Consider the following 26,601-nt stretch of genomic DNA (forward strand, 5'->3'; position numbering starts at 1 on the left):
GCCAAATAAATAAAATGTTGTCTATGTATCGCCATCACCCTAACACATGGTTGAAGTGGTGGGATACATAGATATGGTTCTCCTTAATGGCTGCCATGAATATATTTGCATACGTGGGTGCCACATTAGACCCCATGGTGGCCCCACTTAACTGCAAATAAAAGTGATACATAAAAGCAAAGTAATTGTGTTGTAGAACTAGGTTAAGTAGAGTAATATTGAACTCTTTACCTTATGTGGTGTAATGGCTGGAATCCAAACATCTTTGGACCGCTGCAATGCCCCTGTTATGGTGAATAGAGGTGTATAAACTAGTAACATCAAAGGACGCCAATATGCAGTGTGAGGGTAATGTGATATTGGCAATATTGTCTAAGAAGTCTCCTGTGTCCTTAATGTAGGATTTAGTATTAACTGCATAATCACGCAGACGTTTATCTAGAGAGATAGCAATATTAGAGAAGATGGATCCTCTTCCAGAGACAACGGGGCGACCTGGTGGATTTACAAGCGATTTGTGTATCTTAGGTAAGATATACAATAGAGGTGTTTTGGGATGTGTCATGAATAGAAAAGTGTAAAGATCTACATCTATAATCTCACCTAATTTGGCGGCATCCAACTTCTGTTTGATTAACCTCATGAACCCCCTAAACATTAGCATCACCCAACTGTCGTTCAATTTCTGTGATATACAAAGATGCATCCATTACAGCAGCACCACTTTTGTCGGCTGGCTTTATAGTTAACTTGTTGTTATTACACAATTCAGTGATGGCGTCAATATCAGCAGCGGACAAATTCGGATGTCTCAAAAGTGTTGCAAGATATTTCTGTTTGAGAGATTCAATATCAAGAATCACAGCCTTAATGAATGTATCCAGGGCTGGTGACTTAACATGCGGAATGAAGTCACTCTTAAGATGTAAATTCACCAGCACTGGATATACTGTCACTGCTGTGACTATAAAGCCAGCCGACAACGGTGGAGCTCTGGTTGTAATGGATACATCTTGGTATATCACAGAAATTGAGCGACAGTTGGGTGATGCTAATGTTTATAAACGCTTACCGTATGATCCTAAATTTGACATCATGAGATTAATCAAACTGAAGTTGGATGCTGCCAAATTAGGTGAGATTATAGATGTAGATCTTAACGCTTATCTATTGATGACACATCCCAAAACACCTCTAATGTATAACTTACCTAAGATACACAAATCACTTGTAAATCCAACAGGTCGCCCCGTTGTCTCTGGAAGAGGATCCATCTTCTCTAATATTGCTATCTCTCTAGATAAACGTCTGCGTGATTATGCAGTTAATACTAAATCCTACATTAGGGACACAGGAGACTTCTTAGACAATATTGCCAATATCACATTACCCTCACACTGCATATTGGCGTCCTTTGATGTTACTAGTTTATACACCTCTATTCACCATAACAGGGGCATTGCAGCGGTCCAAAGATGTTTGGATTCCAGCCATTACACCACATAAGGTAAAGAGTTCATTATTGATCTACTTAACCTAATTCTACAACACAATTATTTTGCTTTTATGTATCACTTTTATTTGCAGTTAAGTGGGGCCACCATGGGGTCTAATGTGGCACCCACGTATGCAAATATATTCATGGCTGCCATTGAGGAGGACCATGTGTATGTATCCCACCACTTCAACCATATGTTGGGGTGGTGGCTATACATAGACAACATTTTATTTATTTGGCCTGGTGATGAATCCATGTTACACAGTTTTCAACACTTTTTAAATCACATTGACCCTGACATTAGTTTTATATTGACATCATCTAAAGAACAGGTTCAATTTCTAGACAAAACAGTATATGTTACAGACAACCATTTAAGTACTGATCTATACACCAAACCTACTGACTGTAACAATCTATTGAGATATGAGAGCTGTCACCCTAGATCAGCAATCAATGCTTTACCGTTTAATCCGTTTGAGGATCAAGCTAATTGTACAGGATCCCAATAGACTGCCTATTAGATTCCAAGAAATGTCACAAAAATTTAGACAGAGAGGTTGCCCCTCCAAAATCATACAAAAGTACTTATCAAATGCAATGACTTATCAACATTTAAAGACAAAACAAGACAAGAGTCCCGTTACACGTGTACCCTTTGTGTCTACTTTTTCTGAACAGAGTAATCTGATTAGTAGCATTATCAGAAAACACTGGCCAATTTTGACCAGTAACTTGAAACACATGAATGAACTCACTATACCTCCGTTGATGTCATATCGCCACCCACCCAATTTATGGGACAAATTGGTAAAAGCAGATATATCTAAAAGGGGGGCTGTGCAGACTTATATCAGTACAAAGAGATCGGGCTGTTACCCTTGTTTGAGTTGTGTTAATTGCTCATATATGTTAAAGGGACGCTATTTTGTTCACTCCACATTGGGAACTCGTCATGACATCCGCCATTTTCTAACTTGTGACAGCATGTATGTGGTTTATCTGCTTCAGTGCCCTCGTGACTTACTCTATTTCGGAGAGACCACTTGGGACCTCAAGACAAGAGTAAACCAACACAGATACACAATACGACAAAGAAGAAAGGATCTACCAGTTCCTAAGCATTTTGTTGAGTTGAGTCATAAGGAGAAGGATCTTAAGTTCAGAATTTCAGATTATGTCCCACCCCGTAAGAGAGGTGGGGACAGGGAGTTGGTACACAAACAGAAAAAAAACTTCAATGGATTTACCGGTTACAAACTCTTCGACCAAAGGGTCTCAATACAGAATTTAAATGGGGTCTATTTGGTTAGAGTTATTTGGTTGCTATAGTCTGCTGTGGTAGAATTTCTTCATCCAGATAAACTGTAGGATGTTATGAATGATGTTAACTTGTTGAGATATCACAGTTTTCTATTGATTCGTCTTTTTTCTACATTTTTCTTTTTTTCTATACAGATATTCATCACCTTTGTCTCTTCATCACCACCACATACTGCTGGTATGTCATGGTCTTACCTCCTTGCTGTTCCCTTCGTTTGACATGTGCTGGCGGCCATCTTGGTTTCTGGGTTTTCTTGTAGCCTCCCACCCTGCGGCTCCTCCTTCCCACTGGGAGGAGCTGGATGCCCAGCTCATATATATAGGAGGTCTGTGGCTTCAGTTCCTTGCTTGGTCCTCCTGTGTTCACATGCTTCCAAGACTGCTGCTGCTTCTGGTTCCTGATCCTGGCCTCGTCTGACTACCCCGTTGGTTCCTGATTCCGGCTTCGTCTGACTACCCCGTTGGTTCCTGATTCCGGCTTCGTCTGACTACCCCGTTGGTTCCTGTTCCTGGCTTCGTCTGACTACCCTTCTGGTTCCTGACCTCTGTCTCCGCAAGACCCTGCTTCGGTTTAGCCATCCGTTCGGACTTTGCTTACGGCTTGCTCTTCAATAAAACCTTCTTATTTTCCACTTATCTCTTGTTGTACGTCTGGTTCATGGTTCCATGACATTAGGACCAAGCCATGAATTCTGACGGTACAGGGCCACCCTCGCTACCTACGCTGGTTGCCAGACTTGATCAGCAGGATCACCTGTTGGGTCGGTTCGCTGTGGCGTTGCAAACCCTGCTTGAACGCACGGCTCATTTAGCTTCCGTTGCCGATGGGTCGGTTGTCGCTCCTGGGCCCGCTCCTACTGCCGCTCCGGTTGTTGCGCCAGAGTCTACCCTGACACCTGTTGCTGCGCCTGTGGTGTTTCAGGGTATGACCGGTTCTGCCCCCCTTCCACAGCGCTTTGGGGGAGAGCCAACTCAGTGCCGAGGTTTCCTTAACCAGGTGGGCATTTACTTCGAGTTGCTGCCACATGCCTTTCCTACTGAGAGATCAAGGGTGGGCTTCTTGATCTCGCTGCTCTCGGACAAGGCCTTGGCCTGGGCCAGCCCTTTATGGGAGAACAACAATCCGGTGGTTGCCGAGTTTTCCGGTTTTGTTGCTTCTCTTCGGAAGGTATTCGATGTGCCGGCTCGTGCTGCCTCTGCTGCGAAGCTCCTTATGTCCATCAGACAGGGTTCACGATCCGTAGCTGAATACGCCATTGAGTTTCGTACCCTGGCAGCAGAGGTGGGCTGGAATAATGAGGCTCTGGTCGCTGCTTTCTCTCATGGTCTCTCGGATGCCTTGAAGGATGAGGTTGCAGCTAAGGACCTACCAGTGGAGCTCGAGTCTCTTATTTCTTTCCTGATTTTGATTGACACCAGACTCAGGGAGAGACCTTCCTTTAAGGAGAGCCTGCGGAGGTCTCCTAACAGATTGGCGCCTACGTTTGCTGTCCCACCCGTGCCTCCCTCTCCTCCCACGCCTCCTGGGGATGACTTGTCTGGGGGTGAACCCATGCAGCGGGGGTTTGCTCGCCTGTCTGAGGGGGAGAGGGTACTCCGGAGACGCGAGGGCCGATGCATGTACTGTGGTCTCGGTGGGCATTTTCGGTTGGCATGTCCGAACCGTCCGGGAGAACGCTCGCACCTGAGGTCCTGTCGGGGGCAGATCTTGGGTGGAGTCTCCTCGTCCCCGGTTTCCCGTGTTGACAAACCACTGATCACGGTTGTCCTCTCCTGGGTCGGGGGCTCGGTGACGACCCAGGCGTTGGTGGACTCTGGTGCTGGTGGTTTGTTCATTGATAGAGTGTTCGTTGCCAGCCAATTCCATTCCTCTGCAGCCTCGAGGTTCCCCACTGGCTCTTGAGGCGATAGACGGCAGACCCCTTCTGCCGCCACACGTGACTCATGAGACCCTTCCAGTGGGGATAGCCATTGGTGCCGTTCACAGAGAGTCGGTCTGTCTCCAGGTTATTTCGTCTCCACACTACTCGGTGGTCTTGGGGTACCCCTGGCTCCAGAAGCATAATCCGACTTTCGATTGGAGATCGGTCGAGATACTCTCGTGGTCACCGCAGTGTGGGGCTAGTTGCATCCATGGGCCTGTCAAGTTGCTGTGTACTTCCTCGGACTCTCTGTTGCCTCCTGAATACGAAGAGTACCGGGATGTATTCGATAAGGTGCGCGCGGTTGCCCTACCTCCGCACCGCCCATACGATTGTGCCATAGAGTTACAATCCGGTGCCGTTCCTCCTCGTGGCAAAGTCTATCCACTGTCGGTAGCGGAGAATGAGGCCATGGAGGAGTACGTGAGGGAGGCGCTTTCACGCGGACACATTCGCAAATCCTCGTCCCCGGCAGGGGCTGGATTTTTCTTTGTGAAAAAGAAGGGCGGCGAGTTGAGGCCTTGCATCGATTACAGGGGTCTCAATCGCATCACGATCAAGAACGCTTACCCGATACCCTTGATTTCCGAGCTTTTGAGGCTCTAAAGTCCGCCTTTGTGTCGGCTCCGATTCTGTCGCATCCCAACCCTGGGTTGCCTTTTGTCCTCGAGGTGGACGCGTCTGAGACGGGAGTAGGCGCCCTCCTATCTCAGCGTAGAACACCAGAGGGTCCTCTGCTTCCTTGTGGGTTTTACTCCCGGAAACTGTCTTCCGCGGAGTGCAACTATCAGATTGGTGACAGGGAGTTATTGGCCATCGTGCAGGCCCTTAAAGAATGGAGGCACTTGCTCGAGGGCTCGGTGGTTCCGGTTCTCATCCTGACGGACCACAAGAATCTGACCTACCTCTCTGAGGCCAAGAGATTGACACCACGTCAGGCCAGATGGGCTCTGTTCTTGTCACGTTTTAATTACGTGGTCTCCTACCTACCCGGCTCCAAGAACATCAGAGCGGATGCCTTATCACGGCAGTACTCCGAGCTGTCCGGGGAGGAGTCGATTCCGACTACGGTCATACCCCCGAATCAGATCCTGGCCGCTATTCGCACCAGCCTGACTTCTCCTCTGGGTGAGCAGATTTTGGCGGCTCAATCTGGTGCTCCCTCTGGGAGACCCAACGGCAGATGTTTTGTGCCTGAGGAGTTGCGCACTCGGTTGTTGCGAACCTACCATAACTCCAAGGCCGCGGGGCACCCTGGAAAGAATCAGCTGTCCTGGGCGGTTTCACGTCTGTTCTGGTGGCCTTCTCTACGTTCCGACATCGCCGCATATGTAGCGGCATGCTCCGTTTGTGCCCAGAGTAAGTCCCCTCGGCACCTTCCGTTGGGCCTTTTGCAACCCATAGCCACCGGGGAGCGTCCATGGTCACACCTGGGGATGGATTTCATTGTGGACCTCCCTGCATCCCGAGGCCATACGGTCATTCTCATGATTGTGGATCGGTTTTCCAAAATGTGCCACTGTGTTCCTCTCAAGAAGTTACCCTCTGCACAAGAGTTGGCCTCGATTTTTGCCAGGGAGGTCTTCCGGTTGCCCGGTTTGCCCAAGGAGATTGTGTCGGATCGGGGGAGTCAGTTTGTGTCCAGGTTCTGGCGCGCCTTTTGCTCCCAGTTGGGGATTCATCTCTCTTTCTCCTCGGCCTACCACCCTCAGTCCAATGGGGCCGCAGAACGATCCAATCAGGCCTTGGAGCAATTCCTTCGTTGCTATGTCTCCGATCACCAAGACAATTGGGTTGACCTCCTGCCTTGGGCTGAGTTTGCCAGGAACACGGCGGTGAACTCTTCCTCTGGGACGTCTCCCTTCATGGCCAATTATGGGTTCCAACCTGCCGTGTTACCGGAGGTATTCTCTCCCCAGGATATTCCGGCTGTGGAGGATCACCTTTCCGTCCTACGTGCTTCTTGGGTACAGATCCAGAGGTCCCTTGAGGTCTCTGCGCAGCGCCAGAAACTCCAGGCTGATCGCAGACGAGCGCCCGCTCCTTCCTACCAGGTCGGAGACCGCGTATGGTTGTCCACCCGCAACCTCAACCTTCGAGTGCCCACTCCCAAGCTGGCGCCTCGCTTTGTTGGTCCCTTCCGAGTGCTTTGCAGGGTAAACCCGGTAGCCTATGCCCTTGCGCTTCCTCCTGGCATGCGGATCTCCAACGTGTTTCATGTCTCCCTGTTGAAGCCACTGGTGTGTAATCGTTTCACTTCCTCGATTCCTCGGCCTCGTCCGGTCCAAGTGGGCAATCGTGAGGAGTATGAGGTGAGCAATATCCTGGACTCACGCCTGGTCCGCGGCCGGGTGCAGTTTTTGGTCCATTGGCGTGGTTATGGTCCAGAGGAGCGTTCCTGGGTTCCCTCCGCAGATGTCCATGCTCCTGCTTTGCTCCGAGCCTTCCACGCACGCTTCCCTCAGAAACCGTTCCTTACTCCGCGGAGGAGGGGCCCTTGAGGGGGAGGTACTGTCATGGTCTTACCTCCTTGCTGTTCCCTTCGTTTGACATGTGCTGGCGGCCATCTTGGTTTCTGGGTTTTCTTGTAGCCTCCCACCCTGCGGCTCCTCCTTCCCACTGGGAGGAGCTGGATGCCCAGCTCATATATATAGGAGGTCTGTGGCTTCAGTTCCTTGCTTGGTCCTCCTGTGTTCACATGCTTCCAAGACTGCTGCTGCTTCTGGTTCCTGATCCTGGCCTCGTCTGACTACCCCGTTGGTTCCTGATTCCGGCTTCGTCTGACTACCCCGTTGGTTCCTGATTCCGGCTTCGTCTGACTACCCCGTTGGTTCCTGTTCCTGGCTTCGTCTGACTACCCTTCTGGTTCCTGACCTCTGTCTCCGCAAGACCCTGCTTCGGTTTAGCCATCCGTTCGGACTTTGCTTACGGCTTGCTCTTCAATAAAACCTTCTTATTTTCCACTTATCTCTTGTTGTACGTCTGGTTCATGGTTCCATGACATGGTACCAGTTTGGGATTTTTGTATGATCTACATTTTTCGTTTATTTAGCTGTTCTTCATGGACCTCAATCGGAACACCTTTAGGATTATCACCTCTAAGGCACATCTGACCAGCATACCTTTTATTAGGATGCACTTTTATTTGTTGTGACAGTGGGATTATTTGATATACGCCCTGGCGAGCGCGGGTGGAAGCGGCAGGATCGCTCTGACGTGCGCACTGCACAGCTGGGGACGCCATCGCTCCCACTGGAACCACAAACCATGTAGTCGGTGTAAAGGATAAACATTTTTACAATGCAGCTGTTGCTATTTGTGATTTTAAAATAATTGCACGGGGCACAGGGGAGCCCATTAATTATTTATGCACTGGGCACTTTATTATACTTTTTTCAATCAATTTATCTGTATTTTAGGGCAACTTACGGGATATTGAATATGATACACATTGATCATGTATATTTCTAATTATGGATTCATGTTTATGTATGCATTTTCACTAGATCATGCTTATTGATAATTATTCAATCATGTATTATAATTGACTTGTGTGTATTTAAGGTTTGCACATGACATCATTCTATTGGTTGACAAAGGCCTCATTGAGCTGGGCTGAAACGTTGCGACTGGGGAAATAAACGGGTCTAACACTCTTTACTGAATTTGATGTTCTGCCTCATCATTTGCTTTTTTGGATACTGTTTATGGATCTTTGCCTGAAATCCAGGAGTAATTGCCCCCATCTACACTGCCGACTGAGCTGCTGCTTCTTTTTGTTTGTTGTATTAGATAGATAGATGAATGATGGAATCTTTTATTCCGCTTGTAGAATATGGTAACATATTTGAGACTTGCCTTTGTACATTTTTCTAATCAGAGACTAAATTTCATTATCCCTCGAATGCATTGGTTGTGTAAGGGACAATGAAAATGAGCCAGCTGAAATCTCCAATTTCAGGCTAAATCCTATCAAATGCTTGAAAGATTACAGTGCATTTCCAGAGTTCACATTCACTTGCTTAACCAGTGATTTTTGAGTGTGGTTGTTAAGAAATATATATATCTAAAGCATTTTATTTGGCCTGAACTTCCGTCCCCAGCTATTTATAAATCTAAAGTGACAGGCCAATCCACGTTTCAGCGCCAGCTCCAGTGCTTGTCTGAAAATATAAACCCTAAATCTAGATTGCCATCTTGACCCAAGAAACAAAAGTAAAAATGATAAAATATTACAGTGTCTGGAACGGAGAGAACAACAGAACCCTGCGCATTTCACAGGCAGGAATAAATCTCTGTATAGCGAGGGGTTTTTGGACCTTTACTTGGGATAAAGCTCGCTGCTTCACAAATCACGGTACGGTGCAAATAGAACATTTATCACACCTTTTCCGAGGTTTCACATGGGGAAGTAATAGAAAATGCAGCCCTATACACAGCAGGAAATACTCCCCAAAAAAGATTATGCATTTTCACAGCTTGGTAATAAGGAAAAAAAAACAACATCAACAGAATGTTATATGGAATTATTATGACGGTGCGTCCTGGCAGTAATAATACAGGACATCACAATGACAAACGAGAGGGGGGATTTATCACTTGTGGTGGTTTCGGTGTCGGTTCTAAGTCTGTTTTTGCTCTTTGAGGTGGCATCAAATTTATGAAATGGCGCACAGTAATAATATTTTAGGTGTCTGTAGAAGTCCACCAGGGGGTTGTCTGGCAAGGAGATGCAAATTTTTGGTTGGGGTGTTCCAGACACTCTTGACTTCTAAAAGTGGCAAGGCTCACCAAATGTGGCACTTTTTTTATGCCGAAGCAGATTTGATAAATGACCCCCTCAGTGTTCTCATGTCTGTATATATAGTTAATGTCATAGAGCAGGAGGGCCTAAGCAGATTGATACATAGTATTTTTCCACAAAAACGGTTAAGTATGACTTGTCATGTATTAATTTAAAGCCCTACTCTTTCTATATTTAGGAGTCTAGTGGGTAGTCCTATTTGATGACTGACAGCATTCTGGGTATATAAAGAGGCTGTTAAGCACTGGTTGGGTCCGCCCACTGGACTCCTAACCCTCAAATAAGTAAAATAACAACTTGTACTGAATGTTTCCCATCTCCTTCTGTCCGTAACATACTGCCAGTTATGGCTGATCGTGGGTCTATCGTACTCATATCATCATACAGAATAGAGCCGCGATCAGATAGGAACTGACTGCATCATAAAACACAGTTCGGGTCAGAGGAGCCGGGGTCAGTCGGGGGATGTAGCCAACACATGGATGGAGCTTCTGGGACCGATTACGATTGTGTGAATCAGGTCTTATAGTCTCAAAACAGCTTATTCCTACACATGAGTTAATGATGACATTTTCCCCTTTCTTCAAAAATAAAATGTTGGTAACTCTGTTTCGTGGCTTGTGGTTTATTCACATTTGACATGGGATTTTATTCTTATTCTTGAGCAAAGTATGAATATTTCCAGCTCTGTGCTATTTTCTATAAATATACAAAACTGGGGGAAAAAAAACACATTTTTATTCTATAGATTGCAGAGGGCAATGTCGGATCTATCCCTAAACCCAACATGTCTTTTACGTGGAGTTTTTACATGTAAAACAATATTTAACGTGACTGATTCTATAGGCCAAAAGCACGATGCTAGTAATAGGTAAATTAAATTATTAATTCCATGATAATGTAAAATGTATATTAATAGTACACGATACCTTAAAAGCAGTGACACCCAGGCTGTTCTCCTCAGCTACTTACTCTGTAATATATGGGGATCAGCAGACAAATGTATCCTTATCAATGCTTCATAGCGGCAGATTAAACATGTGGGGTATATTAAAGGGGTTTCCCAGGATTTTAATATTGATGAGCAATCCTAAGCATATGTCATCAAAGCTGACCAGTGGGGTCTGACATCCAGCACCCTCGACGAGCAGAGTAGCTGCATCCACTGTGTACAGAGCAGATAACTAGCACTATTCCCATTCACTTCAATGGAAGCTGCGCTGCAGTAACCAGCTCTGCCCACTCCACAATGGATGGCGCTATGTACCTACTCTGAAACAACTGATAATGGAGGGTGTGTGATGGTGGAGCTCTGACAATCATATATTGATGGCCATCGATATTAAAATTTCAGGGGAAAAAAATCATTTATGGGTGAATTATGGTTCGATACAACCTCTGAGTTGCATAGAGCGGTAATAATATACGTTATATGCCTTTAGTGTCACAGAGACATACAATTTTTTTTTCTTTCGAATTCCATTTTTCTCCCAGCACTGCCACCGATCATTAGAATGGGGGTCCTAGAAGAGTCTGAATGGAGTGGTATATACATGACTGCTGCTCTATCCAATTGGAGCAGAATGGGACCCTTTCTCATGATCGGCGGGGGTTTCTGTGGTCAGATCCCTGATAGTCAGACACTGGATAGGGGATAAGTTGTCTTCATGGGACAACCCCTTTAAAGAGGTTGTGCAGCCACTACACATTAATGACCAAAATCTGATCGGTGGGCGTCCGACTCGTGACACGCCGCTGATCAGCTGTTCGGAGAGGAGGCGGTGCTCGTGCGAGCTATACTTCCACTGCGATATTACACTGTGTATCTTCTTGGAAGTCTCGGCGACGCAGTCGAATTACAAGTGCTTGCTCCTCTCACTTGAAAGGGACGAGCACTTGTAATAACACTGCACCGCCTCTGCAAGCAGGAAGACACACAGTGTAATCTTGAAGAGAAAGCAGAGCTCGAACAAGCTCTTCACACAGCTGATCAGCAGGTCGGACAGCCACCGATCAGATATTGATGACTGATCCAGAAGATAGTACCGTCAGTCTTTCTAACATTTAAGTTGATAAACATATGGATTGAAGTCAGTTGTATATCAGGGGTTAATTGGCGCCAATGACAAATTTGTCTAGATTTCATAAAGGAATGTTTTTGTTGTTTTTTATATACTCAATCACACAAAGGTCCATGTATACATAAGTTTTAATTAGATTTTATTTTATTCTATCAGAAATCATAAAAAAGCAAACAAATAAATAAATAAATAGACACTTTCAGGATATTACTACCAATATAAAAGTTTACTTTTATGCAAAATGTACAATAGTATACACTTGTTTGTAGTTACATACCATTTTCCCCTTATTACACAAAAATGTACAAAACATAAACATTTACAGTAGCACCTGTTGGGATGGTCTAAGGCAGGGATGCTGAACCTGCGGCCCTCCAGCTGTTGCAGAACTACAACTCCCAGCATGCCTGGACAGCCTACAGCTATTAGGGCATGCTGGGAGTTGTCGTTTTGCAACAGCTGGAGGGCCGCAGGTTGAGCATCCCTGGTTTAGAGTAAATTCTCATGTAGAAGATTTATCATAGACAGTCATTAGAACAGGGCCAGCAGAAATCCATATAAATACTACCGAAACAACCCCATTCAGATGTATGGAATGGATTTTTCTGCAATAAATCTGCCACATGTTACCCTTAAAGTCCATTTATGATATGAAGAATGAAATGAGCATGACAACATATGCATATAAGGAAAAGAGTGTAGTTACATCAATACTGTCTTGCTTAGCGTATTAATCAAAAATCAGTGAATATTTGGGGGAATCTCCATACAGCAAGGTTGAAACATAGGGTAGTAGCAAAATCTACGTGCTGAACATGTGGTTTGGGATGAGTTTTAATTTAAAGAAACAGCTCTAGGAAACGCTAAAAGAACTCGCTATAGTAACCCTCATATGCATCACGACAAAACACAGCTTCCATATGTAGACAAGGCACACGACTGCTACAATAAAACGCCTAAGAGGATCTATCCACTCGGAGAATGGCCTGTCAGCCCTTTACAGACTGTTGACTAAGGCCGCATGCACACAGCCGTTGTGGGGCCGTTCCATGCATTGGGGACAACAATTGCGGTCCCCAGTGCACGAGCAACATCCGTGCAGCGGGCCGGACCTATTCAATTTGAATGGGTCCGTGGTCTGTCCGCACCGCAAAAAAAAAATGACATGTCATATTTATTTGCGGTGCTGAACAACGGAAAAAAAAACACCATGGTAGCACTCCATAGTGCTTCCGGTGTTCTGTTCCGTGACACCGTTCCGCATCTCCGGAATTGCGGACCCATTCAAGTGAATGGGTCTGCATCCGTGATGCGTGGTGCACACGGCCGGCCGCCGTGGATTGCCGGCCCCCGCAATATGGCACCAGCCGTGTGCATGAGGCCTAAATCTTAGAAAGTAAAGCCACTGAAATTCAGTTATTTCACTAGGGTAGGTCTTACACAGCTTTGACAACTGCTTGGCCCGGCTGGAATACTTTAGAACCGTTACATACAGTGTTGTCCCCACTAATAGTTTTTGGTGCTGTTATGGCAACATTTAAGGGGTTTTCTGAGATTTTTATACTGATGACCTATTTTATACTGATGACACCCAGGATCCTGCAGGTCAGCGGTTTGAGAAGGCAGCGGTGTTCCAGTGAGCGCCACAGCCTACTCTTTGCTTTTCCTAGGCAAATGACGAGACGTTCGTGTGTCACGCGGCCTAGGAGCAGCTTAGCCTTATTCAAATGTATGGGGCTGAGCGCGATACCAAGCACAGCCGCTATACAGCGCTGTGCATGGTAAGCTGCCAAAAGGCCGCAGCACTCACAGGAGAGCAAGTGCCTTCTTAAACAGCTGATCGGCGGAAGTCCCTCTCGGAAATCCCTTTTAAGCATTACTCATGATGTTTCTGGGCCTACATTTATAACACTGCTCTCAATCCAAATAAATGTACCTTCACCTAATACACACTGGGGGTCATTTATTATGCAGAAAAATACCTGTATTAGGTGTCATTCTGGCACAGATTGTGGCGCAACGGTTAGTTCGGCCCGCCACAATCTGCGACTTTTCCCTGCTTAAGCTAGGTCCAAAAAAGTGTCCGTGACGCAGGCAGGGAAGGGGACGGGCCGGAAGGCCCATCTCATTCATTATTTTCTACATCTGTTTTAGGCTAGGAAGGTGGTTTACATTTAGATTGGCGCTGGATGCGCTGAAGTTATGAAGAGACCTGGCGACTTCATGAAGACTTGGCGAAGTTATGAAGAGACTTTGGCGGATCCACGTCCAGATATAGGGGCTATAGGGGTTTTAGATGCCGGTCTTAAAAAATGACCCCCATTGTGTGCACATACCCTAAGGGTACTTTATATGTTGCGGAAATGATGCAGATTTACTGTCGCAAAATTACAAAAGCTCTGCAGCATTTCACTGCACCAGCAAAGTAAGGCTACTTTCACACTTGCAGCAGAGTGATCCGGCAAGCAGTTCCGACGCAAAACGTATGCCAACTGATGGCATTTGTAAGACTGATCAGGATCCTGATCAGTCAGAAAAATGCATTGAAGTGCTGGATCTGTCTTTCCGGTGTCATTCGGCAAAATGGATCCGGCATTTATTTTTTTCACTTTTTATTTCGGTCTGCGCATGCACAGACCAGAAGCACGGATCCGGCATTCCGGTATTTTGAATGCTGGATCCGGCACTAATACATTCCTATGGAGAAAAATGCCGGAACTGCCATTCAGGCAAGTCTTCCGTTTTTTTGGCCATGGATAAAACCGTAGCATGCTGCGGTTTTATCTTTTGCCTGATCAGTCAAAATGACTGAACTGAAGGCATCCTGAACGGATTGCTCTCCATCATTAGGATAAAACTGATCAGTTTTTTTCCGGCATTGAGCCCTTTTGATGAAACTCAGTGCCGGAAAAGAAAAACGCTAGTGTGAAAGTATCCTAATGAGTTTAAGCAAATCTCATCCACATGCTGAAGGAAACTGACCTGTGGTGCAATGCAAAAAGTGAAATCTGCAGGAAATCAGCAGCATTTCTACAATGAAATCAGCACCAAAAAACATTGTATTTAGTATTGCCAAACGATGCATCCATAAAGAATTGCCTTTCCTTACAATTTTACTATAGAAGTGGCCAAATGCTATGTTTTTCAATTGTACTACGGCAGCAATACCTGGACCCACTTAAAGTTCTACCGAACCAAACTTAGATAACACAGCTCTGTGGTCCTGTGAGTTTGGTTCAGAAGATACAAGTGGGTACAGGGGCTAAAGCCGTAATATGCACAATATAATGCGACTACGTTGTGGCCTTATTGTGTATTGAGCCACCACACACTTTACACCTTCCTAATAAGATAACTGATCAGAACCACAAGAACAGATCATCCTTCGGTTAGTCATCAATATAAGACTGGTAAGGCCTCTTTCACACGGGCGTCATGTTTTTTGCCCGGATAAGAGCCGGGTGCGTTGCGGGAAAATGCGCAATTTTTCCGTGTGAGTGCAAAACATTGTCATGCGTTTTGCACTCGCGTGAGAAAAATCGCGCATGTTTGGTACCCAAACCCGAACTTCTTCACAGAAGTTCGGGCTTGGGATTGATGTTCTGAAGATTGCATTATTTTCCCTTATAACATGGTTATAAGGGAAAATAATAGCATTCTGACTACAGAATGCATAGTATAATAGTGCTGGAAGGGTTAAAAAAATAAAAAAGTTAACTCACCTTATCCTCTTGTTCACGTAGTTCGTTCCCGGTCTGTTCTTTGCTAGCTGTGGGCTTGGGCTAAAGGACCTTTGATGACGTCAGATCACATGCTCCAATCACATGGTCCATCACCATGGTGATGGAGCATGTGATCTGACGTCATCAAAGGTCCTTTAGCCCAAGCCCACAGCTAGCAAAGAACAGACCGGGAACGAACTACGCGAACAAGAGGATAAGGTGAGTTAACTTTTTTATTTTTTTAACCCTTCCAGCACTATTATACTATGCATTCTGTAGTCAGAATGCTATTATTTTCCCTTATAACCATGTTATAAGGGAAAATAATACAGTGAATAGACTGTCACCTAGAACCCATGCGTGAAAATCGCACCGCATCCGCACTTGCTTGCGATTTTCATGCAGCCCCATTCACTTCTATGGGGCATGCGTTGCGTGAAAAACGCACAAAATAGAGCATGCTGCGATTTTCACGCAACGCATAAGTGATGCGTGAAAATCACCGCTCATGTGAACAGCCCCATAGAAATGAATGGGTCAGGATTCAGTGCGGGTGCAATGCGTTCAACTCACGCATCGCACCCGCGCGGAATATTCGCTCGTGTGAAAGGGGCCTAAGGGTGGGTGTAGAGGCTGTTCCTGGTTACTGTAGCCCAGAGAGCTGTGGTAACTAGACACCACACAGAGTATGGCGCTATGCCCGGTTCTGGTGCCATGCACGCTCTACAATAAGCTGATTGGTGGGACTGCTGAGAGTAGGACACCAGTCAGATAATTATGCCCTGTGGACGTAGTTGAGCTGTCTGAACTTACCATTCTGTTAAGGCCTCATGCACACGACCATTGTTTTGGTCCACATCCGAGCTGCAGTTTTTGCGGCTTGGGTGCAGACCCATTCACTTCGATGGGGCCGCAAAACATGCGGAGAGCACTCCGTGTGCTGTCCGCGTTCGTTGCTCTGTTCCTTAGCCCCGCAAAAAAAATAAAAAATTGAACATGTCCTATTCTTGTCCGTTTTGCGGACAAGAATAGGTATTTCTACGATGGGCCGCCCATTCCCTTCTGCAAATTATGAAAGGCACATGGGCGGCTTTGTTTTTTTTCGGATCCGTGGTTTGCGGACCGCAAAAAACGGAACAGTCGTGTGCATGATGCCCAAGACTACTTTACATGCAGCGATCTCCTTCACAATATAGGGGGGAGCAATCTTTAATGCTATCGCTTGTCCTCAATCATTGTTTGCAGGCAGCAGAGGCTGCTTAGACACCATGACCTGCTGCCGGCAAACAATCTATTACCTGATGAATGAGCGCTTCACTAGTTCTTCGAGTAATTGGCGGCACCTTTACACCGCCAGATTTCACTAACGAGTGTCCGTTAGCAATAATCTGCCCGAACATTGGCCAATGTAAAGGGGTCTTAGAAAGCATCTGTCCCTTGGGCGCATATACCTCACCAGAGTACTAGACAGCCATGGGTTTCAATGGAAGTCAGGCAATCCGTTATTTCTCCTACATCACTAAGATAATCTTAAGATGGATCTGGGACCAGCTTATCATCAGGGCGTTTAGACCAGAGCACCTCATTAAGGTCAATGCACAAAAGTATGATCAGTTTTCTTCATGTTTGCTACTTATTCTCATTACAGAGGTGTCCGGTTTCAGGAGGAAATAGGACAATACAGGGGATCTGCCTAATAATAGTGATCATTACTTATCTGCCAGATCCTATGCTGCCGCTCCAGTTCTCCCAGCCGGGATTTGTTTATCCGACTGCAGTGGTGACATCATGTGACCACTATCACCTTGGTGGTGTGCGTCAGAGGCCAGTGACCAGCAGGTCAACAGATCCCAGCTAGGAGAACCGAGGCGGCAGCACAGGGTCTGTCAGGTAAGTAATGATCACTTATTTATTGCAGGCAGCTCTCCTGTCTAGTCCAGTTTCTTCCGGTAAGCGTACAACCCCTTTAAATTCAACAAAAAAGAAAAGGATCACTATGGCTCATGATGATTGATATTTCATTTAATGACCTCCTGTTCTGGTTTCAAAGACTGTGGTTGATCTTTTTTAGGCAGTTGTCCAATACATGTAGATCAGCTGCATTAAAGAGTGAACCTAGGATAAATCTGTGTCCGTGCCCATCTGTGCCCTGGATCCTTTGGCAGACTACAGGGTGCCATAAACAGTACTCTGTCGCCATATACCAAGCACAATAGTGGGGAATGTGGCATTTCCTTAGTCCCTACCTAGGTGTTCTCTTATTGCTCCCATTGTAGAACAGGTAACCAGTGAAAGTGCACAGACAATCCACGGATTACTGTAGCAGCCGGCCACCTCCACTTGCCGCAGAACTTTTCCGCACATAACATGATTTGCAGATTATATGTCAATTGCAGCTTTCCTCTGCTGAGTTCACCCTTTGTAAGGACTTTGCCACGTACAGTATTTGCCCTGAACTTCTGTCACGTGTGGCCGTACCTTCAGAGGCTACTTACGGCATATGCCGGCCATAGATACCTACGACGCTGTAAGGCTCCGTGGTCGGGCCTGCCACACACTAGCAATACAGATGGAACATGCTTGTGTGAATAGCATCATACTGAAAAACGGGGTTAACGTTGCCCAATTCTGGGCATTAGCCATAAATGATACGTGAATGACTTGGTAAAGCGACCTTCTAGTTACCTTCACAAAATGCTCTTTAAAATAAACTCAAATGGCAGCATTTTTAAACATAATGAGCGAGATTAGTTTTCATGCAAAAATAAATTGTTATTTGAAACGCTTTCATCATTCAATTTACAAAGTGTCACCTATGTTTACAACGGGACGGGGCAGAGCGGTTACAGATGACATTTTCCTGCATTAACAAATAGAATTATAGAATTAAAAAGGCAATTTATTTTAGCGTTGTGAACTGCGGACCTGCTGCCACGTCAGCCTACCAGCAAATAACAATCACTGACAGGAACACAGAACTTGCTATTTTTCAGATCACCAGGAACTGTTAACCTTCTAAATACCAAGGGCCTGACATCCCAGAGGGGATTATGCTAATCCAGTTCGTGACATCCAGCTCTACCACATAAGCAATCTTTATTTTACATCTCCTGACACAATAAACACCCCCTCGATCATAGCGTGGCGACAGGAGTAAGGGGGGCGGGGGGTTAAATAAGGGCGCTGTACGTTACTTGTACTCTTATATCTGTTACAGAATCTGTGTGCAGAATGAATGGAAATAAAACTATTCTAGGTCTTCTTCTTCATGTAACTTAATAACTTGTGCTATTTATTCCTTTAAGGAGGATCTGATTAGAAATATAGAACATTTTATATCTAGATGTCGATATGTAACAGAACTGACTACAAGACCTCACGGAATCAACACAGGAGGGCGAGCGCCTGCATCCGAAGGTAGCAAAGGGAATACTAACTTGTGCTCAATACAAACCTCACTGTATATATGTATTTATCCATCCAGTTCCATCACACAGTATATAAGGCGTACTGGGTGACCCTATGGAGAAGACTTTTCATTGCACTGGTGGGTGGCTGTGTCAAAGAGGGTCCAAGATAGAGAGATAGATAATAGATAGATAGATAAATAGAGAGATAGATAGATAGACAGACAGATATAGATGAATAAATAGATAATAGACAGATAGATATAGATAATAGATAGATAGATAATAGATAGATAGATAATAGATAAATAGATAATAGATAGATAGATATAGATAATAGATAGATATAGATAATAGATAGATAGATAATTCCAAAAAACGAGGCAGCACTCCAACATCAGGTGATGACCCAATTTATTCCCAGGTTGGTCATCACCTTTTCACCGGATGTCGAAGCGCTGCCTCGTTTTTTGGAATTATTAAGCAGTGGAAGATTCGACTACCTTCCCTGAGGAATTGCACCCCTTCTTATGTTTGTCTAACTGTGCTGCTGCGCTGTTTTTTGATAGATAGATAGATAGATAGATAATAGATAGATAGAATACTGATAGAGATAGATAGATAGATAGATAGATAGATAGATATGAGATAGATAGATAATAGATAAATAGATAGATAGAATACTGATAGATATGAGATAGATAGATAGATAGATAGATAGATAGATAGATATGAGATAGATAGAATAATATGAGAGATAGATGACTGATAGATGATTGATAGATAGAATACTGATAGATGATAGATAGATAAATAGATAGATAGATAGAATACTGATAGATATGAGATAAATAGATAGATAGATATGAGAGATAGATGACTGATAGATGATAGATAGACATAAACTATAGAATGAATGCTCTGTGAGACGACCACCCACCATTGCACTGAAAAGGCCTTCTCAAACAAGATAGTCAATGTGCATAACATACCAGGGGACTGAAAACTTGCTCTGGATCAGGGGTGGTCTTCTCAAAGAAGTCTTTTGAAGAGGTTTCCCTGTATACACAGATACACAGCGGCAGGCAACGTGGTTCCCCTGCAGGTCTGGGTCATTATGTAGGGACGTGGATACACTGTTTTCTATACTTAACATCTGTTGTTCTCCAGGGGCAGGGAAATTAATTCCCCAATTGCTGACAACTGACTTGGGGCATGGCAAGGAACGGCTCCGTGTAAAGCCTCCAGCTACAATCAAACGCCTGTCAATAAAGCAAGCCCGGTATGGTAATGTTATCTGGGAAAATAGATCTGTCTGCCCTGTATACACGGGGAATGAAAAGATGCCAAATGGATCCGAAAGTAGCTTATAGGACTTCATCTCCGGCCGCTGTGCGGCAGACACCAGGTGGCATCAATATTTCAGGCCCTTCTCCTTGTGCCAGGGGAGTACCTGAGCCCATGTGTAAGTGCACAGTTCAGATGGTATGAATTATGAAGGGGGGACATGCTTGTGTACACGCCGGCAGTGCTCCTGTCCGTCTGTTTGCCACGTGAAGAATATTACTTTAAATACTGTAAAGGACAATGGGACCGTTAGACAATATAGATCATATAAAAGCGAGTGCAGTATATATATATATATATACTGCATGTGAAGCACTGTGCTGCTTGCTTTCATCTCTACCGACGATTGCTTTCCCAATTCCTGAGGCCTAATGCCAGGAGTTCCATTACTTATTGGGGATATGAAATGAAGATTAGGAAGTTGGTGCAGTACACCCTATCCATTCTGGATCTGCCTTACAAACTCAAGGACTGGTCGCTCCAGTGCAACTGTCATTAAATAAAAGGTTTCTTTGGCTGTAGAGTCAGTCTGATCTATCCCCCCCCCGCCCCCCCCCCCCCCCCCCCCCATCTCTAATATACTGCAGGCCTGGCGCCGAGCCAGCACAGCCCACATAGAGCCTTACTGCCATCTACAGGCCGTTCCGTGCCGCTCATTTACAGGCAGCAGACAAGTCTCAATGAAATAAATTAGACAGCTCTGCGTTTAAATCTTTATTAGTAGGGAATTATTGGACTGAAAGCTAATGCTGGATTTTGTAAAATATGAGTTTCCCTGCTCACTAATCCCTCTTTAGATGGCAAATTTCACAGCTAAAATGAGCTTTGACAGATTGCTTTGCCTTTGCTTAGATGAAGAAATATTTACAATGGATTGATTTGGTTCTGCATAATTTTGCTCTAATTATTGGGATAAATCCATTCCCTCAAAGTATACGTTTGCATTATAGGAGCGGGCATAAGACGGCACGTGGCAGAATCCGCACACTCCCAGGGGCAGTTTAAGGAAACTTTGGGGTATGACATATTGGGGACATGGGGGGGGACAATTCATATCTATGACCTTGTGTGCTCATACATTCAAGGGAAGCTCTTCTAGTGCACTCTAACTGACAGTCTACGGTAATACGGATTTCGCCAGACATTTAAAAAAAAAATAACGTGGATTAAGGACAAATGATAGACTATTTGTAGGCCCTGTACTGATGAAAGCTACTGTGCAGCTAAAGGCACGCGGCGTATCAATGCACACGGAACGCTGATTTAGCCGCAAGCACGTGTTGACTAGCATGCTATTAGCTTTGCTGACGTATATATATATATATAAAAAAAAAAAAAAACACTCGAGATGTGAATTGCACCCAATCATGCATCTTCTCACAATTCTTTTTGCAAAGTACAACAATATATCAACAGATTTTCCAATTTTCCAGCAAGAGTAAAAAAAAAGTTAACCCCTTTTTTTTTTTTTTAGACCATATTATTCATGTCCATGAAATAAAAATGTTAAAACCAGTCCTCTGAAGGCTGCATAGTGAAACATAGGTGACGTATGTATTGTGAGGCTAGCAAGTCCAGGGTAATTTTTCTTTAGAGATATATATATTATTATTTTTTTTCTTATTACTGTGTAGGTGTTACAGTGGGATTGTGAGATTTCACATGCACATATATGGTACAGTACAATCAAGAATATACATAATTATATATGCATACACATATATATGCATATATATTCCAGATCTCTGAGTCCTTCAAAGTCAGTCAAGACTCAGTCAAAATAAAGTTAAAGGGGTTGATTTTTTTTCCCTCTGGGTAACATGAGCAAGCCAAAGAAGACCGTATGAAGACATACTGGCACTTTAATACTGGTTGATTGGGCACTTGTATGCAGTACTTATAGACCAGTAAAAGTGCTCGTTTACCTGTCTGTTGTGTAAGGGACCTTTTGTCTTGAAGCCTCCCTGGGAGCTGCACTCTGAGGCACTGAAGTGATCTGAACTAGTGGAAGAGCGTTTGGAGAGGGTGTCACAACCCCCAACAAAGGTGTTGTCCAAAGGGAGTTCCTGAATCACATGATGCTTTTTCACCGACACCGGAGTATCTGCTTTTAGATGAAAAGCAGACTGCGGAGAGGCAGATTTGTAATGCTTAGCTAGGTCAGGGCTGTTAGGCTTGAAGGTGGTTGGAGGAGCTGTACCCCAATCAAAGCGTCCAATCCCTTGTTCCTCCAGCTCGGCTGGAAGGCTAATTGTCCCGTTGATAGGTTCATGAACAGTATCATCAGGTTTAGATTCCTCAATGGTTACAAAGTTCAGCAGAGAACTTTTAGGAGATTTCCGTTTCTTCCTTTTCTTTTTCTTATTCTGCTTGCCTTCCTGATTTGGTGACATCCACTCTGCCCCTTGCTTGCTCCTCTGGGCAGCTTTAAACCTTGACGCGTGCCGGCATCGAACAAGAACAGTCACAAAGATGACTACGATCACCACCATGGCACCTGCCACTATGGCAATCATAATTGTCAGATAATCCTCATTTTGGTAGGGTTGACTGCTATCTCCAATATTTCTGTCCAAAGGAGTTTCCATAGTCCTGCGAATCAAATCGTAAATGTAGGAAGCATTCCCGGCGGTCTCGTTGACATATAAAAACACAAGTACCAGAGTGTGCAAAGGCTTGGGATATCCTAAGTCACTTATATTGACCACCAGGCGGTGCAGGCCTATATCTGTTGAAGAAGGCTTTTCTTCTAGAGTAATGTTGCCTGTCACTGGGTCTATACGAAACAGACCTTTGTTGTTTCCACTGACAATAGTGTATTTTAATTCAGCATTCATCCCAGTGTCAATATCAACAGCGAAGACCTCAGCAACCACCGAGCCTGGAATGGCTGAAAGAGGCACCAGCTTAAATGATGTATTGGATGGAGGGTAGATAACTACAGGGCTATTATCATTAGCATCCATTATATTGATTGTTACTTTGGCCGTGGAGGAACGTGAAGTCTGTCCTCCATCTACGGCTTTGACATCAAATGTGTAAGAACTTTGCTGCTCTCTGTCAAAGGACACATTAGACTTGATCAAACCAGAATATGGATCCAGGACAAAGTTCTCATTGTCGTTGAGTATTGAAAGTGTGACAGCTTTGTTTTCTCCTGCATCCGAATCTGTGGCTGTTATCACGCCGACTGTACTGTACTTTGGTAGGTTCTCAGATACAAAGAACTGAAAGTGGTTGTGCGTAAACTTGGGACTGTTGTCATTTTCATCTAGGACAGTCACAATGACGGCGGCTTGGCTCTGCAGTGGGGGAGTACCGTTGTCCCTGGCTGTGACAGTAAAAATGAAACGTTCCTGTTCTTCTCTATCAAAAACTCGGGAGGCTGTCAAGACTCCTGTCTTCCGGTCCAGATCGAAGAAAGAAGCATTAGGGCCAAGCTGATACACAATGTCTGAGTTCTTCCCACTGTCTTCATCGGTGGCACTGATAGTAGTTAAGTATAGACCTCTGCGGTTGTTTTCAGACACAGATAGCTCAATTACAGGCTGGGTAAAGATTGGAGGGTTGTCATTCTCATCCTCGAGCTCCACTCTCACCAGGGCTGTCTGGTTGAGACTTGGCTTTCCAGTGTCAGCAGCCACTATTTTAAAACTGTATTCTTTGGTGCCCTCATAGTCCAACAAGGAAGAGGTCTCTAGAAGGTACTGGTTATCATAGACAGCTTTTAGATGAAAGGGGACCTCTCTTTCAATAAAGCAGATGACCTTGCTGTTCACATCGGTGTCTTTGTCCGACACGGTAATTAGCGCTATCTTTGTGTTGGTCGGGTCTTTCTCTGATAAATACACTGTTCCATTGATAGGGCTTATAATATACCTGAGATCGATATTGGGCGGGTTGTCATTCACATCTGTCACATTGATGGTGACAGTTGCCCTTGCCGGTGTGGAGCTGCCATCTGTAGCTAGGACGGTTAACTTGTGAACTGCGGTATCTTCCCTGTCTAGCGCTCTCTGAACTGTAATTAATCCAGTCGTGTTGTTTAAAGCAAAGAGTCTTTTGGTAGCAGATGTGACTTGGGCACCATAAATATATTTGATTTCAGCGTTGGTCCCTATATCTGCATCTGTTGCATGGAGCTGGACTACAGAGGTCCCCGTGGGAGCATTCTCAGGAATGTGAACCTCTATTTGACTTTCTTTAAACACCGGTTTGTTGTCATTCACGTCACTTACTGTCACTTGAAGGATGGCAGTGCTGGATTTTTGAGGGTTTCCGCCATCCTCAACTTTAATTTTCATGACATAGGTATCTTTCTGCTCTCTGTCCAAGACCTGCTGCACTATGAGCTGTGGCCACTTCTCCCCCTCTGGCGTCTCCACTATGTCCAGTCCGAAGACGCTTTGTCCATTTAATAGTCCATAGTGCTGCACTCCGTTGAACCCGGTGTCTGGGTCCACTGCTGATGGAATTGGGAATCGGCTGTTTATTAGAGTATTCTCAGGAATGGAGATGTTAATCACAGTTGATGGGAACATAGGAGCGTTATCATTGGTGTCCGTGACTATTATTTTTATCTTGATAAGTCTGAAAAAGTCATTGGGGAGAATGACAACTTCAAGTTCAAAGAAACATTCATTTTCATCGGCAAGAGATGCTCCGGCGCAGATTTTCTCTCGGTCTATCCTGGTGGAGGTTGTGAAGATCTCTCCGGTGCTACTGGACACTTTGACCAGAGGAGAGTCACCGGCTTTGGAAACCAGTCTGTATACAAGGCTGCTGCTGGTCCCAGTGGCAGCATTGATATGGGAGATATTCAGGTCCTTTGGTATGTTTCCAATTGGTACATTTTCAGGCAGTTCCTCTCTTATGGTGTAGATAAGTTCTTGGGCAATCGCAGAATCCAGCCTTAAGCAGGCAATAAGAGCGGCCAACAGGTAAAAATCCCTTAGGTCCATGATAATGTGCTTCCTTTGTTTTCTTGGATTTTAGGATTTAAAGGGCTGTCACTGAGGAACGGTGCCGATTTGCAAGAGGAGGCGTGCATGGACTGCAAGATGCCTTACATCTCATTTCTAATTGGAGCCAGCAGCTGTCAACACAATCACACAAACAATCAAATTTGTAAAATTCCAGAAAACGTAAGTGCATACATGCCGTCTCATGCCAATCATTACATTAGTGCCTGCTCTGGGCATAACTACCCCCATCTGCAACATACAAGGTGTCTAAGGGATCAGCCCTGCAGACTGAAGGCAATCACTACTTCCCCTCATTCCTAATCCTCCTCACATCATGCATCTATGGAAGGGCACTGCCAGCTGCCAACTCCATTGCCTCTGCCCATTCCCTCCAGTGCAGCAGCCTCCCTGCCAAGTCTTGGGAAGCCCTTCCTTGACTACTGAGAAAGCTTTAAGAACTTACAAGCCAAGGGATCCTCGGTCCGGGGGCCAGACGTCATCAGGACATGGATGCTGCCGGGGGCTAATACCGCAAGTAAAGTCCGGGGCTGGAGGGCATGGAAGGCGGCGGTCAGATCCAGCAGGTAGGCGCCCTCACAGCAGCACCGAATCCCAGGCAACCATGCTAAACTTCGGGGGTCGCAGCGCGCAGTGCCCCCTGGAAATGCGATGGAGCAACTCCAGTCAGTGTGACGGGGAATCCTCCTCTCCGCAGCAGGCTCCGCCGGCGCTCAGCAGCTCCATGCCGGTAAATCCACGTCCAGGGGCCATCAGCTATTCCCGTCGGTCGCGATAGTCGTGAACTTGGAAGGTGTCAGAGTCGGGATGATGCGGCTGGAGGTACTCGGCTCCGCGCGCTCACCGCCCTCCCTCATTCCCCTTCCCTCTGAGCTGGATTTCTTCATATAACTCTCAATAAATCCGAAGGGACGGGGGTGGGTTCCGCCTGGCCACGCCCACTGCGCGGGGATTGGCTGTCTGGGAGTATGTGGCTGGGAGATGCTAAAGAGCTTTGATGATGTCATGAGCATGTGACCGGTCACGTGTGTGGGGATGTGGCCCGCCTTGTGCTGCCGAGGAGCTCGTGTCTGTTCTGGCTGGAAGTGTGTGCGCCTAGTCAGCCCTGGGAACCGAGCGCCTGCACACACACGGTCCTGCACACACACACACACACACAGCTCTGCACTGCGTCCTGTACACACACACACACACAGTCCTGCACACACACACACGGTCCTGCACACACACAGCTCTGCACTGCGTCCTGTACACACACACACACACACACAGTCCTGCACACACACACAGTCCTGTACACAAACACACAGTCCTGCACACACACAGCTCTGCACTGCGTCCTGTACACACACACACACACACACACACACAGTCCTGCACACACACACACAGCTCTGCACTGTATGCTTCACACACACACACAGCTCTGCACTGTATGCTTCACACACACACACAGCTCTGCACCACGTCCTGTACACACAGTCCTGCACTGTATGCTTCACCCACACACACAGC

General features: G+C 45.5%; 1 protein-coding gene across 2 annotated transcripts in view; it reads right to left on the bottom strand.

Moving 5' to 3' along the window:
- PCDH9 (protocadherin 9) overlaps positions 1-25,933 on the bottom strand; it is a 67,776-nt gene extending 41,843 nt beyond the window's left edge. Inside the window, exons 1-2 of one of the 2 annotated variants that reach the window (XM_044287803.1) lie at positions 25,532-25,933; positions 22,030-25,199 (exon numbers count right to left, since the gene is read on the bottom strand). In XM_044287803.1, coding sequence (XP_044143738.1) covers positions 22,030-25,065 — 3,036 coding nt within the window. In that variant the 5' untranslated portion in view covers positions 25,066-25,199; positions 25,532-25,933. Of the gene's footprint in view, positions 1-20,693; positions 25,200-25,531 lie in introns of those variants that run through there. The other variant, XM_044287802.1, reaches the window with a different exon arrangement.
- Between the last annotated feature and the right edge of the window lie 668 nt (positions 25,934-26,601).

This window comes from Bufo gargarizans, chromosome 3 (assembly GCF_014858855.1).
Source record: "Bufo gargarizans isolate SCDJY-AF-19 chromosome 3, ASM1485885v1, whole genome shotgun sequence".
In the NCBI taxonomy this organism is placed as follows: domain Eukaryota; kingdom Metazoa; phylum Chordata; class Amphibia; order Anura; family Bufonidae; genus Bufo; species Bufo gargarizans.